Source organism: Epinephelus lanceolatus, chromosome 17 (assembly GCF_041903045.1).
Source record: "Epinephelus lanceolatus isolate andai-2023 chromosome 17, ASM4190304v1, whole genome shotgun sequence".
Lineage (NCBI taxonomy): Eukaryota > Metazoa > Chordata > Actinopteri > Perciformes > Serranidae > Epinephelus > Epinephelus lanceolatus.
In genome coordinates, this window is record NC_135750.1 from 18,797,813 (window position 1) to 18,821,242 (window position 23,430).

General features: G+C 41.9%; 1 protein-coding gene across 1 annotated transcript in view; it reads right to left on the minus strand.

Annotated features, from left to right (window-relative positions):
- LOC117248417 (protocadherin-15-like) overlaps positions 1-23,430 on the minus strand; it is a 335,851-nt gene that overhangs the window by 127,136 nt on the left and 185,285 nt on the right. Inside the window, exons 13-18 of the mRNA XM_033613476.2 lie at positions 22,520-22,726; positions 20,094-20,228; positions 9,102-9,251; positions 7,340-7,533; positions 6,178-6,310; positions 3,070-3,149 (exon numbers count right to left, since the gene is read on the minus strand). Of these exons, the coding sequence (XP_033469367.2) occupies positions 3,070-3,149; positions 6,178-6,310; positions 7,340-7,533; positions 9,102-9,251; positions 20,094-20,228; positions 22,520-22,726 (899 nt within the window). The remainder of the gene's footprint in view (positions 1-3,069; positions 3,150-6,177; positions 6,311-7,339; positions 7,534-9,101; positions 9,252-20,093; positions 20,229-22,519; positions 22,727-23,430) is intronic.

Sequence of the window (23,430 nt, forward strand, 5' to 3'; positions counted from 1 at the left end):
CTTACTATGCGTGAATGAAAACAACCAATCAGAGTTTTTTGCGGCCTCAAATTCATTGTTTTCAATGGAGACGCATGCAGGCGTGCTCAAACACCAGAGCAACGCCAGAGCAACGCCAGGGTGGCGCGCACGCACTCCTGAGCGCCTCTTTTTCAGGGCTGCACCCTGAGATAAACGGTTTCTGTGTTTCACTGTGTTTTTTTTACTTTTGGAACGCAGCAGTGCACACCACATGTCATGTGACAAGGAACAACCAATCACAGCTGAAGGATACCTATCCCTTCTTCTGTAAATATCAGTCTGTTATAAATACTAGTCCATAGCCATTGGTAGCTTTGTCACCTTCTACCTATGCTGATCCTCAATGCCTATGTGCAATTTCACATAGATTGACCACGTCAGTGAGTAGAAGAATGTGCCAGAATGACTGACTGACAGTTTCCGTGATGATGTACAGCATACCATACCATACCATGACTTAGTCATACCAAAAGTTAGAAAAAAACAAAACATTGGGCCACAGGGGGAGCCACAGCGATCGGTCGTATTTTAGCCATTTTTAAGCATTTTTCTGTTGTTATAGCGCCACCCAGCTGCCAATTAGAGTTAAATTTCTCCAGTCACCTTGAGGCGTCCTGTTCTACATATCTACCAAGTTTAGTAGTTTAGTAAGTTTGGCCTAGATAAGAAATTAGCTCTCTAGTGCCTCCATTTTGTTTGATGGGGTCAATAATGGAGGGGTCCCCTCAGATTATGTGTGGTCATATGCCTACAAAGTTGCGTGGTGATCGGTGAAACCTTTGAGATGTTATACACCTTTATGTGATGAGCCACGCCCTCTGCAATATTCATTGCCTTATAGAAGCTCAGTTTTAGTAAGTTTTCCAACTTTTGCCAAGAGGGAACTTTAGATATGTACAGCCCCTAAAGCAGCTGTCAATCATGTCAGTCACTGAACTGCAGTCAAACTGTCAAACAAGGCAGCGCTGATAAATTTGTATCAAGATTCTGTTACTGCATTGGCTATTTCTCACCTTAAATATTTTCTGAAACATATTTCAGTGTACTGTTTGGCTATAAATTTGGTCTGGCCGGTGGGCGGTGCTTGGCACATTGGTCAACTGTTTCCAACATGGCGACCTGGGGACAAACTTCCTCATTTTACAGCTAAACAGTACACTGAAATATGTTTCTGAAAGCATCTGAGGTGAGAAATAGGTAATGCAGTAACAGAATTTTGTGTATAATCAGCGCTGCCTTGTTTGACAGCAACACAGTCGTGCAGTGGTTACCATTGTTGCCTCATTGCAAGAGGGTTCTGGTCTGAACACAGGGTGGGGGGTTAGAGTGCTTCTGTGCGGAGTTTGCATGTTCTCCCCGTGTCAGCGTAGGTCTTCTCCTGGTACTCCAGCTTCCTCCCACAGTCCAAAGACAAGCAGGTTAATTGGTGACTCTACATTGGCTGTAGGTGTGAATATGAGCATGAATGGTTGTCTGTCTCTATGTGTCAGCCCTGTGATAGACAGTCTGGTGAGCTGTCCAGCGTGTACCCCGCCTCTCACCCAATGTCAGCTGGGATAGGCTCCAGCCCCCCCGCGACTCCTAACAGGTTAAGCGGTTACGGAAAATGAATGAATGAATGAATGAATGCCGAGTTTGACAGTTTGACGGCAGATGAACAGCGATTCACATGATTGACAGCTGTATTAGAGACTCCTCAACTCTGACTGGTTGTTGTCAGTGCACAGAAACACTAAGAAGAGAAGGATGGACATGATTTCTTTTCACAGATTTTTTGTATCATTTCCTTCTCTCAGAATATAGTGACAGTTTCAGCAAATATGACACACTTTTATATAATTTCCAAACTGTACAAAGAAAAATCTAAAAGTAACGCGCTAAAAATATTGATGCCTATTTGATTCTATTTTATCACTACTGTTGTTTCTGTTTGTCTACTCTCTACATCTGAGTCTTTCTGAGGCTTCTTCCCTTTTTCATCTCAGTTAAAGCTATACATATTGTAAATCTGCTCTTGGGCTAAACAAATACAACTAAACTAACTTTGACTAGAACATTGACACCATGGACACAAATAACCACCCACGGCAGCCACTGAGTGTAAACATATGTGCTTTTCAACTTGGTTCATTGGGATTCTCGAGGGTGCCAGCAGCCAGCGCCAGCGTTCATAAAACAAAGTCACATACTGGCTAATAATTCAGCCAAAACCAATAATTGGCAAGTCAGCATCTACCCCCTACCATCACAATCCCTTTTCCTCTCATCCCTTGTTTTGCACCACCATCACTCTCCCCAGCAGTCTGTATCATCAGAGGGAATCTAATGATGACCCTGCCTGGTTTGTTTGAAGGGCTTCGTCCATGCCTGTTACTGTGAAGGAATGAACACCGTGTCTCAACATACGATTACTCTTCGTCTGTGTGTAGCCTTTGCACTTGTGAGAACAACATGAAACATGCAAGCTTAACGAAGACTTTCAATGCTGAGTTGTCCTTGATAAACCAGCAACGGTACACAGCAACTTTGTCTTGTTGCTCAGAAACTGCAATACACTTAAAAACTGATGTCAGAGTTTGAAGAGCATTTCAACAAGGCTTCTGTAGACTGCAGTCCAACTACCATAACAAGCCCCTGACAAACTATGTTTTTATTGTAGTATATATACTATAATCCTTGCAAAAGGATTATAGTTAAAGGATTATACAAGTATCCTTTTCAGCATGTTTGGGAGAGAGACAGAGACATTCACACCAGCACACAGTCTCCAGTTCACCTGTAGCAATCTGCATGTTGCTGAATTAAGAGAAAACCAGACACTCTAGAGGAAACCCACGCAGACGTGAGACAAGCATGCAAACTCTACACAGTTTCATATTCTTATTTTCACTTTAAAGTCAATAAAACGTATGAGCAAAATGCTGCAGATCAATTTGTTATCAGCCTTTTTAATCCATCCATATTCCTACACAACCATCCTTCCATCTCAAGAAGGCCTTGGCGGGAAGGCCTTATGGGGCCCGTCTGTTGAAAAATATCTGGACTTACGTTTCAGTGAGGTTGAAGACCTTCTGGGAATCCCCACTCACGATGCGGTATGTGATCGGGTCATTTTCTCTGTCTGTGGCCTGGGGGGAGGAAAAGAAATGCAGGATCCTAAAGATCAAATAGTACCATTAAAATTGAAGGCAATGAGATATGGCAGCTGAGCAACAAGGATGCTGGATGCTGGTCTGGAAGCTGGAGCATGAAACATGAGAGAAAAGGGAAAAAATGTGTTGCTGTCTAGAAATACAATGTACTTTAATAATGTAAAGATGTCATCAAACTGTAGCGTCACACTGCCTTGGTGTGTTGGTGCACCTTATTTTGTCTTGTTTAGTTGTTAATTTAGTGTTTAGCTACGGTACCCAGAGCTCTTTCACCAGAGAAAGGCTCATGAAGATGAGAGGATCAGCTGCAGTCGATTTATTTCCCCGTTTTTACCTCTTGGGTGGCATTACTGGGCATCCTGAGACGCTAAAGAAAACGGGTCGGTCCACTTTGCGCACCGTTCCCCAGAATATTTATTTCTAATGTGCGTTCTCTGTGCAATAAACTGGACAAACTTGAGAAACTGTTGTTGAAAAACTGAGACTTCTCTTCATCTCTTGTTTTGTGCTTCACGGAGACGTAGTTTTGTGGATCAATACTGGACTCTGTGCTGCAGCTGGCAGGCCTCCAGCTTTTCAGAGTGGATCGCGACATGAGCTGTCCGGTGAAAGGTGGAGGTAGAGGTGTTTGTTTTTACCTTAACAGTGGGTGGTGTAATGATGTGACAGTCATTCTACAGCACTGATCTGATCTGGAAACCTTTTTTTATAATCCACAAACCATTCTGCTTCCCCCGTGATTTTGCTTCATTCATTCTGGTCGGTGTTTACTGTATGTTCCTCCTCAAGCTTGCATATGCAGAGCTTGTTCACCAACCAGATACTGTATGTGGAGCAGCAAAACCCTGACTCCTTAGTTATTGTCCTTGGTGACTTAAACAACAGTAACCTCTGTCATGAAATCCCCAAATACAGGCAGTTAATGAAATACACAACCAAAGACAAGAACATCTTGGATCATTGTGACACCACAATTATTAGTGCCTTTGATGCCGCCCCCTGCACTGCACTGGGACTCCCTGATCACATCATGGTCCACCTGATTCCAGTATACACGGACAAACTAAAGCTCTGTAAACCTGTTATGAGGACATCAAATCAGTGGACCAGTAAAGCTATGGAGGATCTTCAGGCGTGCTTGAACTGATATGTCTTCAGGACTACTGCCAACTGTGTGGGTGAGCACACAGAAGCTGTGACGTCCTTCATCAAGCTTCTGTGGCGACAGTAATATGATCACGTACCAGGGTGAGTTACAACGATGATGAAACCTGGTTCATAGTTAAACTCAGAGGCAGAGGTGTTTAAAAGTAGGGACAAGGACAGGCTTAAAGAGGCAAAGTACAGGTTAAGCAAGGCGGTGAGAGATGTTAAATAACTGTTCTCTGAGAAACTCCAAAAGCAGTTTTCAGCTAATGACTCTGCTTCTGTCTGAAGGGGTCTGAGAAAGATCAGCAACTACAAGGCTAAAACCCCCCCATTCCATTAACGACCTGCACCTGATAAATGTACTGAATGAGTTCTACTGTTGCTTTGAAAGACAAAGCGGGGGCCTGGGTCTCTCCACTACTGTCCACACATACCCCTTTTCCAATAAGCTGGTGTACACAGGTTTTTAAACACAGGAAAACCTGCTAAAAATAGGTAATAGACTCCTTTTACATTATCAGCAGACCAGAACTGCATAGAGGGCTCTGCAGATTATTGGTGTGGTGTTCGACATCACAGTGGGCTGAAAACAGGTACTGTAAATGAACAGTAGAAAGCTTATTTTTGGTTACTCGATGCCAACTAGTTTTGAGCGATGTTCGAGCACTGCTTGGGGAGGAGACAGATGGTATTTTGTGGTGGCCCGTCATTGATTCTCACTGGCAAAGGGGCTAAAATTAGCACCTCAACCCGGTTGTATATCCATCACTGCTGATCCTAACTCTTCCAGAAAGTTAAGAAAGTGGGTGTTTCTTTTCTTTCTTTTTTTTGCAGTGGAAGGGAGCCTTAGAAAGTTAACACGTCTCAGACTCCCTGACCATCAGCACTGGTTCCCCTCAAGGCCGCAGTATACCAACAGCTGCACCTCCAGTCACCGGCCTGTCAGGCTTCTAAAGTTTGCAGACGATACTACCCTCACTGGGCTCCTCTCTAGAGGGGATGAATCTGCCCACAGGTGGGAGATTGACCATTTATGACCTGGTGCAGACAGAACAACTTGTGCAACGCTCTGAAGACTCTGAAGTCATTCCGCTCCCTGGGCGCCAACACCACCCAGGACCTCAAGTGGGAGCTGGACTTTAGCTCCAGCTGCAACAAAACACAACTGAAGAGGTTCAACATGATGGTGCACTTTTACACCTCCACCATCAAGTCTGTCGTCACCTCCTTCATCATCATCTGGTGCACTACTGCCACAGCAAGGATGAGGGTAGACTGTAGTCTATCATTCACTTTACTGAAACTAGGACTGGCTGAGATCTGCCTTCCCTTCTGGACCTGCATGCCCCCAGGACCCTGAGGTGGGCAGGAAAGTCTATGGCCAACCCCTCCCACCCCGAACACAAACTTTGAATCATCCCCTTTTGGCAGGAAGCAGTTTCGCCTGATGTAACAACAAAGCCTGGGACCCCGACTGTCATGGACTCCTTCCCCTCCCATAGATCCTACATATTACATTAACATCATCCCATCCGTCTATATAAGTTACATCAATGCACATCTTTGGGACTTTATCTCTGTACATTGCATATTCTTTTTATACTTTGTTCTGTGAACATTTGCACATTCCCTGGACAATTTTGCACATTTCTGCAAAACAGTACCACTTCTGAAAACTGTGGCTCAATTTTTGCATTTTTAATTTCATTTCCTCTTACAATGTTATGCACCAAAACACTGAGGCAAATTTCTTGTGTGTGAAAATCTACACAATTGCACATTTTCTGATTTGCATGTGCCTCGTGTGTGTGTGTGTGTGTGTGTGTGTGTGTGAGATTTGTTGTCAGTGACTCACTTGCAGATTGAGCAGAATAGCTCCTATCCTCATGGCCTCGCTGACTTCCAGGCTGTAGGTGAAGAGAGGGAAGCGTGGGGGGCTCTGGTTGTTGGGAGGCAAAACCTCAATGTATACCGTAGTGATGGAGCTCCTAGCAGAAAAGAAATGCACACATCAGCCCACTGACAGCACCGCTTTCTCCTTGACAACCTGTTGAGCCGGACTGAAGTACCTTGCCCACAGCATAGTGAAAAATGTTCATATTATATAATCCCACATCAAACCTCTCGGGTGAAGTTTTGATTGCAGAGCAAAAAAAAAAAGAAATACCTTAACAGGTTCTGGTCTCATTTCTTTTAAGTGGGATCTTTATCTTTTTCACAATGGTATCATAAATGTCTCTCTCATTTCATTCATGATTTGATCGTGAGTAAAAAAAAAAAAACTGCTTGAAATCAGCTTGTTTGTTCTAGTTTGTTCAAAGCAGCACACGTGCAAATGGAACTGACCGTGTTGATTATTCATTGATTATGAGACATCTTTTTCTGAACTGCTGTTTATACACATGCGCAAATGCACTTGAAGATGGCCGAACATGTGCGGTAAACATTTTGCCTAAACCCTGTGTCGTCATGTCGACCTGCAGCCTGCTCTACTGTAGCTTGTTTTAATCCAGAGTTTAAATGTGTCATTGTTTTACCTGCTGCAATCAAAGAGGCCACCAATTCCACCCCCAACTACAACGACTTATACTTTGAGCCGATTTTTTTTTTTTTGTTTCCGCACAAAATGAGTTCTTGCTTTTTAATCACGAGATAAAGAGGAGACAATGTATGAAACATATCGCACCAGAGTCTCCACAGTGTTAGATGGAACAAGACCATCTGTTTTTTTGGCTCAGAACAGCTTGTCAGAAATGTTATTTCTTCAATAATTCTGCCCAGAGAAAACTTTCTGTGTCATTCAGAAGCTAAGTTATGAATCAGTATGAGCACATATTGAATTAAAAAGGACTTGTAAAACAACACAAACTGGTAGCTGCTCTGCAACCCTGAGGAAAATGAAACTGACTGCGAATGAGCTCTGAAACAAAGTAGTAACAAATCTGCTTCTTGTAAAAAAGTGATGAAATGCAGACATTTTTTTTTGATGCTCAGAGAACAGAGCGACTGCACAATACCTTCTCTGGACCTCTGGTGCATTGTCAGAAGCCTTGACAGTCAGTGCGTAAGATCGTCCCACAATTAAGATAACACCAGGCGCCACAGTGATGCGTCCAGTGCGATTACTAATGATGAAGTCTCCCTGGGCTCCAGCCAGTATCTCATAGGTCACCAGACCGTTCAGTCCCTCATCAGCATCTGTCGCTGTTAACTGGGAGAATAGAAAGAGAGACGGAGACAGATACACATTATAATATGTTATTTTTATCTTTACTTTGTAGTTCTACAGGGGGAGTTCTGCGCAGCTGCCGGCAACATGCTTAATGAACCAGTCAAGCATTAAAATATTTCTTGGTAGGAGGTTGCGACTGACTTATGTCAAGTTGACAGCCCACAGAAGAATAAATTTTGCTACCCCATGATCAACTAATAGAGACATGACCTTTGGTTCATGTAATGATAGAAACAAATAGTTGGCATTTAGCTGCATGCATACACGCTACTGCCGGTGCAATCTGACCAACTACTTCTGTTGGCAGCAACAACCTTACCTGCAGTAATTGCAGTTTGGTGACCTTAATGATCAATCAAGTTTAGTTTGGATGGAGTTAATTACATGCTACCTTTCATATGAGATGTATTACACAGATGTGGAAAGACAGCTGCCGAATAGACAGAAGAAAGATGAAAAAAAAATAATAATATTAATATGCAATTTATCTGATACTCTGTTATCAAATGAATTAGGCAGGCACCACTTTCTCCAATCCCATTATTTAGGGCATCCCGCTGCTTGTAATTATGAATCCTCATGGTGTAGTTGGCTTGATATTTTTAAGGCCTTGAAACTTTAATCCAAGCTGCCCAGACCTCCTTTTTCATGCTCCTCCTGACGTTGGAGTAAAAGCTGTAGCATCAAATAAGCAGTGGCATCCTCCAGGGGCCCGCGGCTCTCATAAACGGCTTATAAAAATCGGTTAAGCGGTCATACCAGACACTCTGTGACCCCTGGCCTCATTTCAGGGAGGGCGAAACGGCTGCTTTTTTTTAAAGACAGATTAAACTTGACCTTTTCAGCGTCTGACATTTTTTTTTTGGAGAGGCTGTGTCGAAAGGACAGATCAGCTGAATGAGGAAAAGATCATGCTCCAACTACTAAATAAGAGACAAAGAAATGATGAAAATCCCCCGTATTAATAGATGGAGCAGAAAGAGGTTATGGATTTACTTTTTCTATGCATTTATGAGTGCCTATACATGTCACAACACATGCCCCATGCAAGTGCATAAAAGCTTCATAGCAGCATAAAAGTGTGTGTATAAAAAGAAAATCTGACCTTTAGAGCCAGCGCTCTAATGAAATCAAGTAAACTATGTTACTAGTCTGTGATTCGAAACATAAAATCCTGTTTATAAAATCCTTTTTCGAGCGGTAGGACTGATAAATGGTCATCTCTGATGCCTACCACAAAGAATTAACTTCAGTCATGATGTGCCGGGTAAAAGGTTTCCCTGGCCTGTGCACTGAGGATCAAGAGAAACACTTTCAATGACTTGTCTGTCAAGACTGCAGATGAGACGAAGGCAACTGTTCCAGGGGTTCGCCTGTCAACACAATGCGCTGGATTGTTGTGGTTATTCACTTTGAGCACGAGAGAGCGTGTGTGCGTGAGAGATTCTGTGTGACGGGGGCAAAGACGGAGGCGTAAAAGCAGAGTGCCAGAGCAAGACACAGAAAGAGAAGTAGAAAGCCAAGAGAGTGATCGTTGGATTGATTACCTGCAGTACCGTCTCCCCCGGCTGCATGTCTGTGAAAACTTCAACGCTGTAGGAGACCTCGGCAAACGTGGGCGTGTTGTCATTGGCATCAATGACCAGGATGTTGACAGTTACTGGGCTACTCTGCTGGACGCCATCTGATGCCACCATCTGTAAACACAAGAAAAGAGAAATACGTATTGCAGCTTTAAAAACTGAAGACAAGTAAACAAGGTCCGTTTCTTGGAATAAGAACGTTTTTTTTTCCTTCACGCTTTTTGGGCTTGTTTTGCTGCGATTAGACAACGTGTCAAACTTGGACATGCTTCTACTGTACCACTGCCATTAAGTCACGTACTCTTTGTTTTTGTGTATGTTCATTCTTTATTCCTTTTACATTGGAAATGCCTTTGAAGAGAGAGCTTGTACAAAGCCTGCCTAAAGTACTGTCTGCAAACTGAGCAAACTGCATGTTTATTTGTCCTTGGCATCTCTGATCTCCAGTACTTGGCAGGGAGGAGGAAAACGGACTGAGTAGAGTAACAAATAAAGTGTAAGAGAGATGAGATCTAAACAACAACTGTGGCAGCAGCAAGGAATGCATGTTTCTGTGGGGGAAAATTGCTTTTTGCCCAAAAATTTGCACTCAGAGTTGAAATGGAAATGACACATCTTGTTGGTTATACTGTACATCAGGAGTGTGCCTTTACTGGCAACCAAACATTCACAGTGACGGTGTTGTACATAAACACATGACAACGTACACGACAGCCGCGACTTTCTCTCCTATCAAATAGTGTCTCTGTTCTCCAGCCAGCCCCAGGAGAGAGACGCCAGACAATTTTTGGGAGCCGAGGGAGAAAACAGATTTGGATTTACTGAATCATCCCAACTGTATGTACAGAAACACCACAGTTATACACATGTGCTGACACGTCTCTGCACAAACGCTTGTGCACAAAACAGATGTAAACAACGTCATGCCTGCCTTATCCCAAGCTTCCTCTCTCACACACACACACACACACAGTAAGAGCTGACAACAAAACATAAACGTTATTATCCTTGAAGGCTGATATTTATCTAAATTGGATCCGTGTACTCTCTCCTTCCAGTCCAGGACGCATGGAGTAAATAAAAAATTGATTCGATGCTAGCATTTACGCAAAGACAAGATTTCTCTTAATGACAATCTCTGAAATAACAACATTTTAGACAAGCGAAATCACAACTTTCAAAGCCTCTATGTCTTATCTAATGAACATTACGTTAACAAGCTTTTAGCAAGAACTCGGAAAGCATTGCGTTCACGTGTTATGTCTGATAATCTACCCAACTAAGCTTATTCCTCCAAAATTCTGTCTCTCGTCTCGCAGATCATTTAGAGTTGTGGGAAAAAAAGCATCTGACTCATGAATCAAGCTCATTCTGTTGACTCATGCACTCATGTATTGAACAAGCTGTGTGTGATATTCGGACACGATGGCAGGTTGTGAAATGTCAGTGGAGATTTGGTACACAAAACTGATGTCATGGGTCACTTTCGTTTTTATTAAATGCTTTTCACACAATGTCTGCACAGCCTGCGTAGTGAAAGCGGGATGTCAGCAGCAGCAGCTTCAGTCCTCCCGATGCATTCAGGCACAGTGCAGCTGTGCTGTGTGCTGTAGGTCACCTGCATTTTGGCAGCGCTCAGAACCAAAAGTGCTGACACTGTGTGCATAAAATGAAAGAAATAACACTTAAAGCCTAAAAAGGCGCTTCGGGTCATGCAGTAAAATGCCAATAAAACACAATACTACCATACTAGTCCTAAACACTACCATCAGTGCTGAAATACAGAAACATCTTGACACCATGACTGCCTTGAATTTTGTTTACCAATCAAGAATCTTTGATAAATTTACAATTATGGTCTAACATACCTGTCTCTAAGAACAGACATCTGACTTCATGCACACTTAAAAACTTTATACACATATATAAACAGTCAAAAGAATCTACATGAAGCTCTGGGTCAGCTGCTGAGCAGAGCCCTGCAAGACGTTCAGCCTTTCTGGAATTTAAGACCCTTGGAGTTACTGTCACCTGCTTGGTATTCACAGTAAAACCAGTTTTATAAGGCCACCGGAACACATCAGTGATGGACAGTGGCACACAATGTACTGGTCTCTTACGAGCCACTAGCATGACTGCTCCTCTGCACACCATCTTTAAATTACTACAACAGCATTAAATCGTGGCCACAGTAGCCAGAGCCTGCTTCACTGGTCCTGCTGTGGGCCCTGTCCCTGTTTGACCAGTAAAAAGGTGTTACCATATGGCTAAACAAATTCAACTGCCAGTGAAGTGCCAGGCGCACTGTGCTGTGTTTACAGTGCCCTCTGAAAACTGTGATAATCACGGTAATGTGTTGTTACCATCAGGATGTTCCTCTGTGGGTTTATGGTCAAACCTTGCCGGGGTCCAGACCTTTGAATCCACCCTGTGGGCTGATTCGTCTGGCCCTGTGATATTGAACAGCTTTTTTCCAGTTGAAATAAAAAATGACCAATGAGCGCAGGAGGGGGGACTAACGATTAACCGCTCAGCGCCATGGGCTCGACTTAAGCTGTTTTCAAGTGGTGTGCTGGAGCCAATGAGGAGTTATTACAACGGTGAATGCTACACGACATTTCGAGGTGTCTTTCTGTTGCTAGGAAACTACAACATTGTTCCACTGAGACTTCTGGTCCAGCCACCACGCCACGTAATCAGCATATGAAACTGAATTACTCACACTGGGAGAAAGAAAGGTGATAAACTGTGATTTCTAACTTGTTGTGAGAAATTAGTTTACTTTTTCTAATGGTAGGTTGTTTCCCTTTGACGAAATACAAACTTGATGTCAGAAATAAAAGTCTACTGTTTCCCAAAAGAAACAAACTAGTGCAAAGCATGGATTGCAGCGGTTAAACAGAAGACCTGGACACAGTCAGGAAACTCCAGGGTCTGTAGCGCTCATTTCATTACCGGTAAGTCTCCCAATATTTGAAGAATGGAAATGACAAGACACATGGCACACAAAAATACAAATGCTCTCCCTTTGTTGACTGTTGGCTAGTATTCGTTAGCTTGAATAAGCTAACAATGTTGGCTAGCCATCATTAGCTTGAAAAAGCTAACCTACCAGCAATGATATGAGCGCTACAGTTTCCCAACAGTGTCAAGTTCTTTCTTTTGACCACTACAATCCACGCTTTGTGCAGGTTCGTTTTTCATTAGGGAAGTGGTAGAAACTAGCTCTTCGGAGCGAGGGATTTCAGATGCTGACTTGCCAGCGAGGGGTAGACGTCGCCATGGCTACCACCGAGCAAGACATGGGGAAAAAAGTTCATACATAGCTAATGTTACTGTTGTCAGGTTGCTTGTTAGCTAGCTAGCTAGCTCGCACTATCTGGCGTCTGTCATCTGTTCTGTTCTGCAAAATTGTTTCATTTTTCACATTACGATAACACGCCAGCTAATATAACAATGCTGCCTCGTAATGTTAGCTGGTTAGCTAGCTAGCTAACTAGCAGAAGTCCCCTGTTGTCTGTCGTTCATCAAACGAAGCATGATGAATACAGCAAACGCAATCGTTAGGATGAACTCAACTGGAGACTCCATTGTAGATGCCGGTTGGAAATGTAGATGGCTTGCAGCTTCCTGTTTAAAATAGTTATGTATGCGTGAACGTAACCAACGTGGTGACGTAGTGAGTGGTGTCCCAATTCCTAGGGAAAGATTTCAACCCCTACCCCTCGTTGCTTCATTTCGAGGGCCAAGGGGTAGGGCCAAGGGCTAAGGGGTAGTGGACAAGGGAGGGTATTGGGATTGGGCCTAAGTCTCTACCTTGTTGAAAGGAACAACCTAGCATTGAGCAGCAAGGTCCTTGAACTAATTTTGGTATTTCCCAATGTGTGTATTTCAGTTAAGGAGGACTAAAGTTCAGCGTTTCATTTACTGTTTTCGGCCAGTAGTAGCTAGAGCAGAAGTGGAAAACAAAGTCATTTCCTTGCAACTGAAAGACACCATGAAACAGTGTACACACAAGACAGACACTGCTATGGAGGCTGTTCTATATTAAAACACCTTCTCAATATCGGCCAACGTCCTGGTCTGTTTTTACTTTGCTCCACAAAAACTCTGGCAAAACAAGTATGCTTGCATGGCTATGCATCAGTGTGGGCTTGAGATAATGTTAGATTCAGGCGTATACATAGGTCTTCAGTGACTGATTAGGTAAAATATAATCCCCCTCGGAAATCAGTGGACGCAGTGTCAGACTGAAGATGGAAACGGTATAACAAGTAGACAATTCTGTCTGATATAAGGCGAAGGTAACACTTCCACATCTCGAGTAGAGTTTTCTTGTAGGATGAAATGATTCATACCTACTGGCAAATGGCTGATACTTTACTCCATAAGACATATAGAGTATTTTCACAAGAGTGTGCGTTAGGGTGCATCAAAAAACACAATTCTAGAATTTTGATATGGCTGGGTGCTAAAAGTGTTCCAATATATGTAGAAACAACACATGCAAAATATTTTTCCAATACATGATGATTTAGGGGTGCCACCGCACATCTGTTTTTGTTGGATAAAGTGATAAACAGTGCTCAATGGTTGCCGTAGAGCTCTGAGGTAATAAAGACTGCAGCTCAAGAAAACTGAGGTGATCTTTATATTTTTGTGTTGGGTATGTATACTCTTATTACATATTACTACTATATATGTAGTTGTGTCTTTGTATATTTACATACTTTGAATGAAATGTAGTCATATTCATAGGTATTTGGTGCTCATTACATCTAGCTAACATTAGCTAGCAACAGTTTGCTAACCACAGTTAGCTAGCTTAAGTTATCACTGTAATGATGAAGTTAGACTGTGTATATTTACATACTTTGAATGAAATGTAGTCATATTCATAGGTATTTGGTGCTCATTACATCTAGCTAATGTTAGCTAGCAACAGTTTGCTAACCACAGTTAGCTAGCTATGTTAGCTAAGCTAGCTATGTTAGCTAAGCTATTAAGCTTAACATCAACAGTATTCTAGAGTAGACATTAGACAATATCATATCATCAGAGTATTGATGTCTCATGTTTATTGAGAGTAGCATTGTTGTTGTTAAATATCTAACAACTAAAAAAAATATAGATATATTTGCGAGCACAGCTAGCTACTCTGGTAGTGATGTAACGGTAAGTTATCATTGTAATGATTAAGTTAGACTATGTTAGACTATGTCCAGCTAAAATTTGAGGCTTATTCAAGCATGCTTTATCATAATTTAGTGATATTTAGTATGCTAAGATATGATTTTAAACACTATCCTTGTCCTTGTATCCTTTTCATTCTCAGGCACTGTACAACACAACCCACCCCAGGATCCATCTCTCCTAAGATGCTGCCCTCACCAACTGGTCCCTGCCAGACTAGCAGTCGCAGCCTGGTCTTTGGTCTGGGCCCCAGCATCACCAGTGAGGATGGCATCATCACTGGCGCCAAGCTGCCAACTGGTCGTCAGCACAGGCACAGGCTGAGCAATTAAGTTTGAAGTTTAGTTAATGTCAGCTCTTATCATTAGGCCCTGTGAGTTGCCAGTGAGTTAGCCACTAGAGATGGTTTGTTCTTTTAAGTGTGTTAGTATTGCCCTTGTGTTTAACAATAAATTCAATTAAACTTTATATGTGTGTCTGACATCTATCACTGCTGCACAAAACTCAGGGAAAGGCCACGTGAACATGTCCCATTGACCTCCATTCATTTTGTCTATAGGACAAATGAATGGAGAATCTTGAAAGTTGATATCTGAGAAATGCCCAAGTTGCCCAAAGGTCAGATAAACTAATTTTACTTTGATAACCCTATAGAACATGTTACTGTATATAAGTTCACTGTACTCAACATTTCCGGGTCAACCTTTTGGCAATTAGACTAAAAATTGCACATTTTTCGAAATTTCACAAAAGTTTGTGTGTTAGGTGGCACCCCTAAATCTCAATGGATTTCCTTGAAATTTTCATTTTTATGTTAATTGGAATGCCAGCCAAATTGATATTTTGAAATTAAAATTTCCCATTCAAATTTGATGCACCCTAGTGTGCGTAAAAGGGTTAGGTCATTACACAAAACATCTACCTGTGAAGCTACCGAGCATTTAATGTACAGCAGGGCTCCCTGAAACATCTTCAACAACAACCACTACACTATTCACAAGGCAATGAGCATCATCTTTTATTCCTCATGTGGAGGATGTTTAAGAGTGAGAGACAGACAGTGCTATGCTGCTGATGACTGTGGAAGTAAATATCTCCTTTACATCCAATACTGAACGCTGAAACCATTCAAAAGAGCTGCACTGAACAGTCAACACTGGAAAGCGGAAGCACACTCTCAGCTCACACTGTTGAGTGTAGTCGGAGTGGATCCTGAGAGTAAAAGCTTTGTGAAGCACTTACAGACAACACAAAAGAGCATTTGAGTTCTTCGTACACAAAACAAAAGAGGAAGCTATACTGGACATGAACAGAAGTAGTAAACAGATAAACAAACCTGCGCACGTCAACTTTAGTCTGCACAAACAATAAACATATCATACCTTCATAAAGTGTTGATGGCCAAACAAACCCAACAAAATCCAGCATTACATCCGAATCGACAGTGAACTGGACCCAGCCTGTTCAAAAACTTGTGCACTCTCAAGGGAACCGTTCCCACAGAGCTCACTGTTGGTTTGCTGATGCTCTCTAATCCAGAAGAATACCCCTGGATGGAGGGAGCTACTGCATTTCCCAAGACGCTGCCATCCGTCTGAGCAGCACAGAAACAAGCCACTTTGGTAAACCAGGCGGTTGACGTCAATGTAACAGCAGTAAAACAGAAACTTAAATAAGCCCACTCAAAACACCATACAGCAAGAAGATTAATAAAACATTAAAAAAGATTATAAGTAACCCGCTTCAGAATCCTAATGGAACATGAAGGGAGCTGCGGAGTTCAGTGAGAGTGAACCGTCTCACATATTAAAAGATTAGAGAGTTCCCACAGAATATACTCTTCATACGTCTCTTTAAAGGAATAGTTTGACGTTTTCAGGGGGAAAAAAAATCCTTATTTTCTTTCTTTCCAAGAGTTAGTTGAGATTTATTTGCACGAGTGTTGGAATGATTTGTAACCCACATTTCTTTTTATTGTAGATTTTGCAGAGACAATAAGATGTGTATTTGAAGTCTGTGGTGGCTGAGATGAGCTGCAGCTTAAGAACCATAAGCAAATATAAAGATAAAACATAAGCAAATTAAGAAACACATTCATCAGTTTGACAGTACCAAAGGGACATATAGAGATGTGCTGCAAATACAGAAGACTCAAACAAAGAGAAACGCTTCACAACAACAGAACTAGGTTACAATGCTAGTTTCCAGGGAAACTTATTGCTGGTAAACTAATAATAGGCTGAATCCAAATGTCCACTCCCTGGACATGCAGACTGAGCCCTCACAGACTTCAGTCGTACATTCTGTGACATGCTTATTGTCATCATGTAAAGTCAGTGAGGACGGAGACTGCCAGCTGCTGATGGACCGTACTTAGGCCGTTTCACTCGTTGCTGTGGAAACACTCGATCAACAACTACAGTCATGTACAAGGTGATTGCTGCTGTCATATTCTGTCTGCTCATCTGTGCAAGCAGATAACAAGATATAAATCCCCTCTGGGCTACAGGCTTTTTCTGTGACTGCTCTAAATGTTGTTCATACATTTCTATACAACATATAGTCTGAGCACATTCAAATACAAACATGTTTGTGAATAAGGACCAGACTATAACTTTATAAATTGGGTAGTTCTTGCATTGGAGCACCTTTAATGGTTTTCTAGCCAACTTCCTTAGCCTATTAATTGGGTTTGCACTGCACAGCTTTTAGCCCGGAGGCAAGAGTGCAATAATAAAATGCATTTTGGTTAGGCTACCTTTGTAGCCTTTACTTACATTTATCTGTGTCATGATGTGGTTGAATCCTTTCTCTGGCCTATGCCATTAAAATAGGGTTGTAAAACAATAGCTGACCCTTTGAGTCCATTGATGCAATCATTTCAGATTTCCTTCATTTTCAGGCTGGTTTTATGGATTTGGAGCTAAATGTTGTGCCTGGGGCACGTCGTGTATTAATGATACTAGTTACCTGGAGAGGTTGGAAAAAGATATACGTTTCTTCCCTGTTCCAAAACCAAAATCAAACCCTGAAAAGTATAGGGTTAGCTAGCTAGCTACTGAAGATATAGCCTACTGAATGTATACACATGCTGCTTTTGCTTTTTAATGATTATAACAGTGAAACAAAGACCGACCCTGCTGTACAGGAACCAGTGAAGGGAAGCAAGGAAACTTTGCTGATATTCAACAAGCTGGGTGTCATCTGCACACACTGCGATGCCACACAGCTGGTTCAATATCAGCAAAGCTTCCCTTTATATTCACTGGGTCTCATTCATGAAAAGTTAGTAAATCTGTGTGTAGATTTGCACATAAAAGCCTACTCTACTAAAAACCTACTCCAGATTCAGGAACGCTGTGGGAAACTCAGATTTGATCGTAAACACGTGTGTATGATCATGAATGCCAATCCATCATAAAGTGACAGCGCGCTCCCGGTAATCAGCAATTAGCATAAATCCCCGCCCATGAATAGCCAATGACCACCATATAAGGAGGTGTAGGTGCATCCAGTCGACCTGTCAGTCATGGCGCAAACAAAGAAAGAGAGAGAAAGAAAAAATAATTAAGCGGAGATCGAAATAATTTTGGGTGAAGTGGACTTAAGAAAAAACATTTTATTTTCTTCCGTTAGTAGTGGTGTGACAGGGACAGGCAAAGCGAAGGCCTGGAGTGAGGTAACAGATGCTGTTAATGTTGTCTCCGTAGTACAAAGAACCATGTCAGAGGTGAAGCGTAAATGGTTTGATATGAAACTGGAGGCAAAGAAACGCATAAGCACACACACAAAAAAATACAGCGGTCACCAAACAAACAGAAGATTCATTTGTGGGGTTTTGAATGAAGTGGGAACGGGAAACCAGAGATGTTTTGTGCGTAATGGATAAACTCTAAATCAGTGATGGCTGTCGGAAAGTAGAGCTATTTAACATTTATTTTAACAAACGATCCGGATAACATATAGCCTACAGCAGTTTTGTATGCATCGTCTTCAAATTATTTGAATCTTAATAGCCTAAAGCTCTGTTTTATACAACGTAAATTAAACATTTTTCAAATCAGATTTATTCATTCAAATGATCAAAAAGAAAAAAAAAACATGTTGTCTCAAATAATTCTTTCAGCTGGCGCATGCTCCTTCGTGGCTCCACCACCTGCTGCTCCTGCTGAACCCAGGCACTGAAGCCGAAGAGGCTGTGATCCGGCTGTCCTTACGGATATTTTTATTATCATCATTCAACATGTAAGAACGTGTAATCTATTGAGTCGATTTACATAGATAATTCACAATCATGAATCTAATCTGGATCTTAAACCTGCTAATTGCCAACTAATTTAACTAAATGTGTTATATTTTTAATATTTTTGTCATGTTTAGATTACGTGTTTCAAAGGCATCTGTGTATTGTGTGAATAACAGAGCGCAATATGAGTTAAAATTGTAATTTCCAATAGTGACAAGCAATATTTATGTGCGTTACTAAATTTACACATGCACTATGAGTGGTCAGGAGCAGGAGTAGATTTTGTTAGTAGCTACGAAAAGATCGGAGCTACTAAAATATTGATGAATGCGGACATGCACGTAAATTTCTGTCTGCGAACAGTTTACACACAAATTCCTTCTGCTCACGTTTCATGAATGAGACCCATTGTCTCCTGTGGCGATCAGCAGTGATGTGGTGGTTCACTTTTACACTGTGATCTGTAGCCTATAGTTCGGCTTTAGCTTCTAACTATCTTTGTCTTTTTAACCTGTTGTTGCTGCTGAGTCAGTTTGACATCCTGGATATATCCTTCAAACACAGACTGTAGACCCCTCTGTCTGCTTCTCTCTGGAATCACTGTTTCAGTTTTCCAACAGTATGATAATATTTCATCAGGGAGTGCAGTTAGTTACAGTGTGGGCTCCATGCTTACTGCGACAGCTTGTTGGATCATCACAAAGGGGCGGGGTGTAGCGAGAGGTCAATTGTGTTAAAGTTGTTTTGTTTTTCTTAGCGGCAAATGGAAAAACTACAATGTCTCGTTTGTATTGCAATGAGATATGGGCAATTAAAATCAGTGAGGTCTGGTGAAGTCTGCACCCCAAGTGGACTCTCAGGAAGTCTGCAGAAAGTCTGCTTGAGGGCCACTGTGGACTGGATGGATTGTGGCTTTGGACAGCCCTAAGGACTCCAAGACTTCCCAGGAACACGCCTGGAAAGTCCATGAGTCAAGTGTGGTTAACTTTGGACGTTTACTTCCAATAATATCGGAATCACAGACAGAATGCTGAAACTGGTTGTACGACTTGCAGCACTTCTTTATTTGTTTGTGTTTGTCTGTTTTCACAGCACACATTTCTTTATGTGCTGTCAGACTGGTGAAGATGTATTCTTCATTTGCCTGTGCTTTGTCTTTAGACGTGAGTTTTCTTAAGAAGTTTATGGTACTCTACATGGTGAAAAAGCTGAGTTGACATAAGGTAAGAGCCTTGTTTTTGACTGAACCTACAAAGCTATAGTGGTCTGATGCGCCTGTGGTTCACGTTTGGATGGAAATATATAAATTCAAGTGAGCAGACTGTTTTACTTCACTGCTATTTGACCACTGATAAAGGTCATACTGCTCTGAAAGTGTCAGGTTAGCTTTGCATCTGCAACTGCCTCTTGGTATAGAGCTAACCTGTGACTTCTATTAATATACACAGACTAGGAGATGTAGGTCACAGGGTTTTAGTGCTGTCTTGCAGATAGCCACCGTTGAGTCCGAGGCCTACCGTGAAAGTATAGGCCATCTGCTTCTCCCGGTCCACAGGTTTGATGAGCTTCAGGTAGCGGATTATCCCTGTTGGGGTCAGGCCGAAGATCGTGGTGTAGTCATCCAGGGTAATCTTCACCATGGGGTCTTTGGTCTTCCAACAGAAAGATATACAAAAAGAAACACGTTACCATGGTGACATGAGTGTTTCATCATTTTTTCTTTCCAAGGCCGCAGCTGTGGGGCTGAGAAAACCTATCAAACAGTACATTTTGATCTGCCAAAGAGTTGAAAAAGTAATCCACTGGCAGGTCTCTCATCTGTCTTCAGAAAACAGTGGCGAAGGAGCTGAGGACAGGACCAGAGACCAATGTATTTTTAACATGAAGTTATCAGTAAGGCACGGGAAGAGAGGAAATTACTTCTGCTAAAACAATGTCCACCCATTACAGCCTCTGTTCCTTTTTAGGGAGAAAATATTGACCGCATTAAGCAGTCCTTTAAGGAATGGATTTTACAGCTATCGTTCAGGGTGTCCAGACGCTAACTAAGCTTGAAAACCTTTTTTTTTTTTTTTTTTTTTTTAAAGAAGAGCTATTTACCAAAGATGTGTCATCACTGCTGTGGCTAGACTGTGTTAACAAATAAACCTGGAGTCCATTGTGGTCCAATGCTGCGAGTCGGCTTCGATTCACGTCCATCAATGAGTCCTCTTGAGAGAGTTTGGTAAACACAAGGACTGGGTGGCTTATTGATTTTGTTATCTCTGTTTCTACTCTGCTTTGATTTGTTAATCTTCTCCAAAGACTGAGTATAGGGAGATTTTGAAAGACAAACTAAAGGTAGTAGTCATTAGTTTTGGCTGTGTGTTTTCATCCATTCATATAGAAATCCATCAGTGCAGTTCGTGTATAATGGAATTTAAAGCGTTCGTCACACAAACATGCACACACAGAACCACACAGTTTGCTAAATGTGTCAAACAAATATGTCAAAACACTTCCTTCATCCAACTGCAAACACAATGCAATCAATTCATAAAATATAAATGCTTTTGAAGAGCAAAGTTTGGTATATTCAAAGAGAATAATTGCATAAGTTTTGACTGACTGCAGAAAGCACAGCAAAAACACATCCATCTGCATATAAAGAAGAAAAACACAGCACAGCAAAACGCTCCAAACACACACTCCCAGCAGGATACGAAAGTAAGTCAGCGAGATTAATCTACACACACCTGTCATTACTGGAGACCTGCGCAGCATTTAATTCAGCATTTATGAAATTTTGAAATAACAGAAAACATGTAATTTCTGCTGTTGCGAACACACTGGAAAGCTCGCAAATTGCTGTTTAGGATGTCTCCAGCAGTGATGAGTGCTCTCAGTTTGTTTTCCCTTTCTGCTATGTGATGCATGAATTAACAGTAGGGATGTCCCGAGTCAAGCTGCAGAGCAGGAATCAAGCTGATCAAGGGTTTTATTTAATGGATCAGTATTGGCAATGTAAAGCCTATCCACTTCTGATCCTTTGTTTATTGGAACTTATTGCACTCCAGGTACGGCAGCTGTCAGAGCCGCCCCGTTTCAATGTGTGCAAAACACTGGAACCGCTTTCTAATGCATAGCATGGCCAACAAATAAACTGCCGACGTCAGTTTCAATTAATAATATCCACAGTGACATTGTGCCACAGCGAGCAAAGTGAGTACTTTACACCAAGCAAACAAAACAAAACAAACGCGTTTAACCTTCAGCGTTTTGTTTTAAGTGGAGATGAAGAGAAGCTCCTGTCAAAACTTTCCCTGCCTCTCACCGACATTCCTCTCTGCAAAGATGCTACACAAAAACACTCCAGGATGCTATACGTTAAATATTGTACGAACCCAATTAAGGCTGTGATGCAGGTTTAATGCAGAGCTGTTAAGCAGTCAAATCCCTTAATTGAATTGGCTTTACTGATATAACTGGAGGCCTACTCCAAGCTATTAAGTGTGCACAGTGCAGCTGTATTATGCAGGAAAACATAAATATTGGATTAATCGCTGTATCAAAAGATACGCAATATTAAAAAGACTCACACTGGAGATTAGGAGCAAAAAACTTGATCGGGACATCCCATTACACTGTGTATGTGTATGTGTGTGTGTGTGTGTGTGTGTGTGTGTGTGTGTGTGTGTGTGTGTGCGTGTGTGCCATTGCATCTAAAGCAACCCCTTTACCTACAGGTGTATCACCAGGAGCCAGCTTCAAGGGAAAGAATACAGCAGGAAAATGACTCATGAATGTGTTTTGTGAGTACACAATGCAAACACATGAACAAACATGGACCTTTAATCAATATTTAATGATCGCTCTGTGTGTTTGTATGCACACATGCATGGGTGGCGTGAGTAAAGTGTAGGCAACAGTGAGCACAGCCTGATAAAGGCCACTTTCTTTCTACCTCCTCAATGTCATTATCCAGAGCGACGATTCCCAGGGGTGCAGTGAGGTTGGCGCTGGCTGAGATAGTTGTACCCACGGGGGAGGACTCGCTCACATAGCCCTGATAGGTAGCAAACTGGAAATACGGCGCCTGGTTGTTCTCATCCAGGATTTCGATAATGAGGTCAGCATAGGCCGGGAGGGGGTGACCGTTGCCCTGTTCGGCCTGAAATAAAAAGAGAGAAAGATGGAGAGAAAGTCATAGTCAGTGTGTCAAATATCAACAAGGCTGTAAGAAAAGTCTACAAATAAAAATCTGATAACCAGCCGCCTGGAAATTTATTAAGAAGTTCTAATAATGAAAGTTACACACTCAAGAGTTACGCCGTCCCAACTCTTGTGCCGGCAGGGGGACAGAAAGGCTTAATTTCTCTGAGTGTCATTTCAATTACAAAAAGCTACATTGACTAAATTTAATCAGGGGTCCACTTAGGATTAGGCCTTAGTAATTACCAGAGCACTTAACGCAAATACCATCATTTGTCGGGGAGAGGCAGTAATTAGTGGCTCTTGCTACTCTGTCGAATGGGTGACCAATGATAGAAGGAGGCTCAATGGAAATATTACTTGAGAAGACAGTGCCAGAATTAACCGATTAACTAGCAAACGAGGGTACTCGTACTTGTTTCCAGTGTGGTCTGCGTCTGTGTGCAAATTCAACTGAGCTGAACCCTGTGTGTTTCTGCGAGGTGTCTCTCTGTTTTGCCAGGAAGCTCGAATGAACCGTCGAACAGTCTGATGTGACAAAATTCAAGTTGACAACCTCTTCATCTCTTTGACATGTTTATATCTTTCTCCAAAAACTGACATGCATCATCTCGCCATGGAATGCAACTCAATTTAAATGTCACATTGCAAGTCGGGATAAAT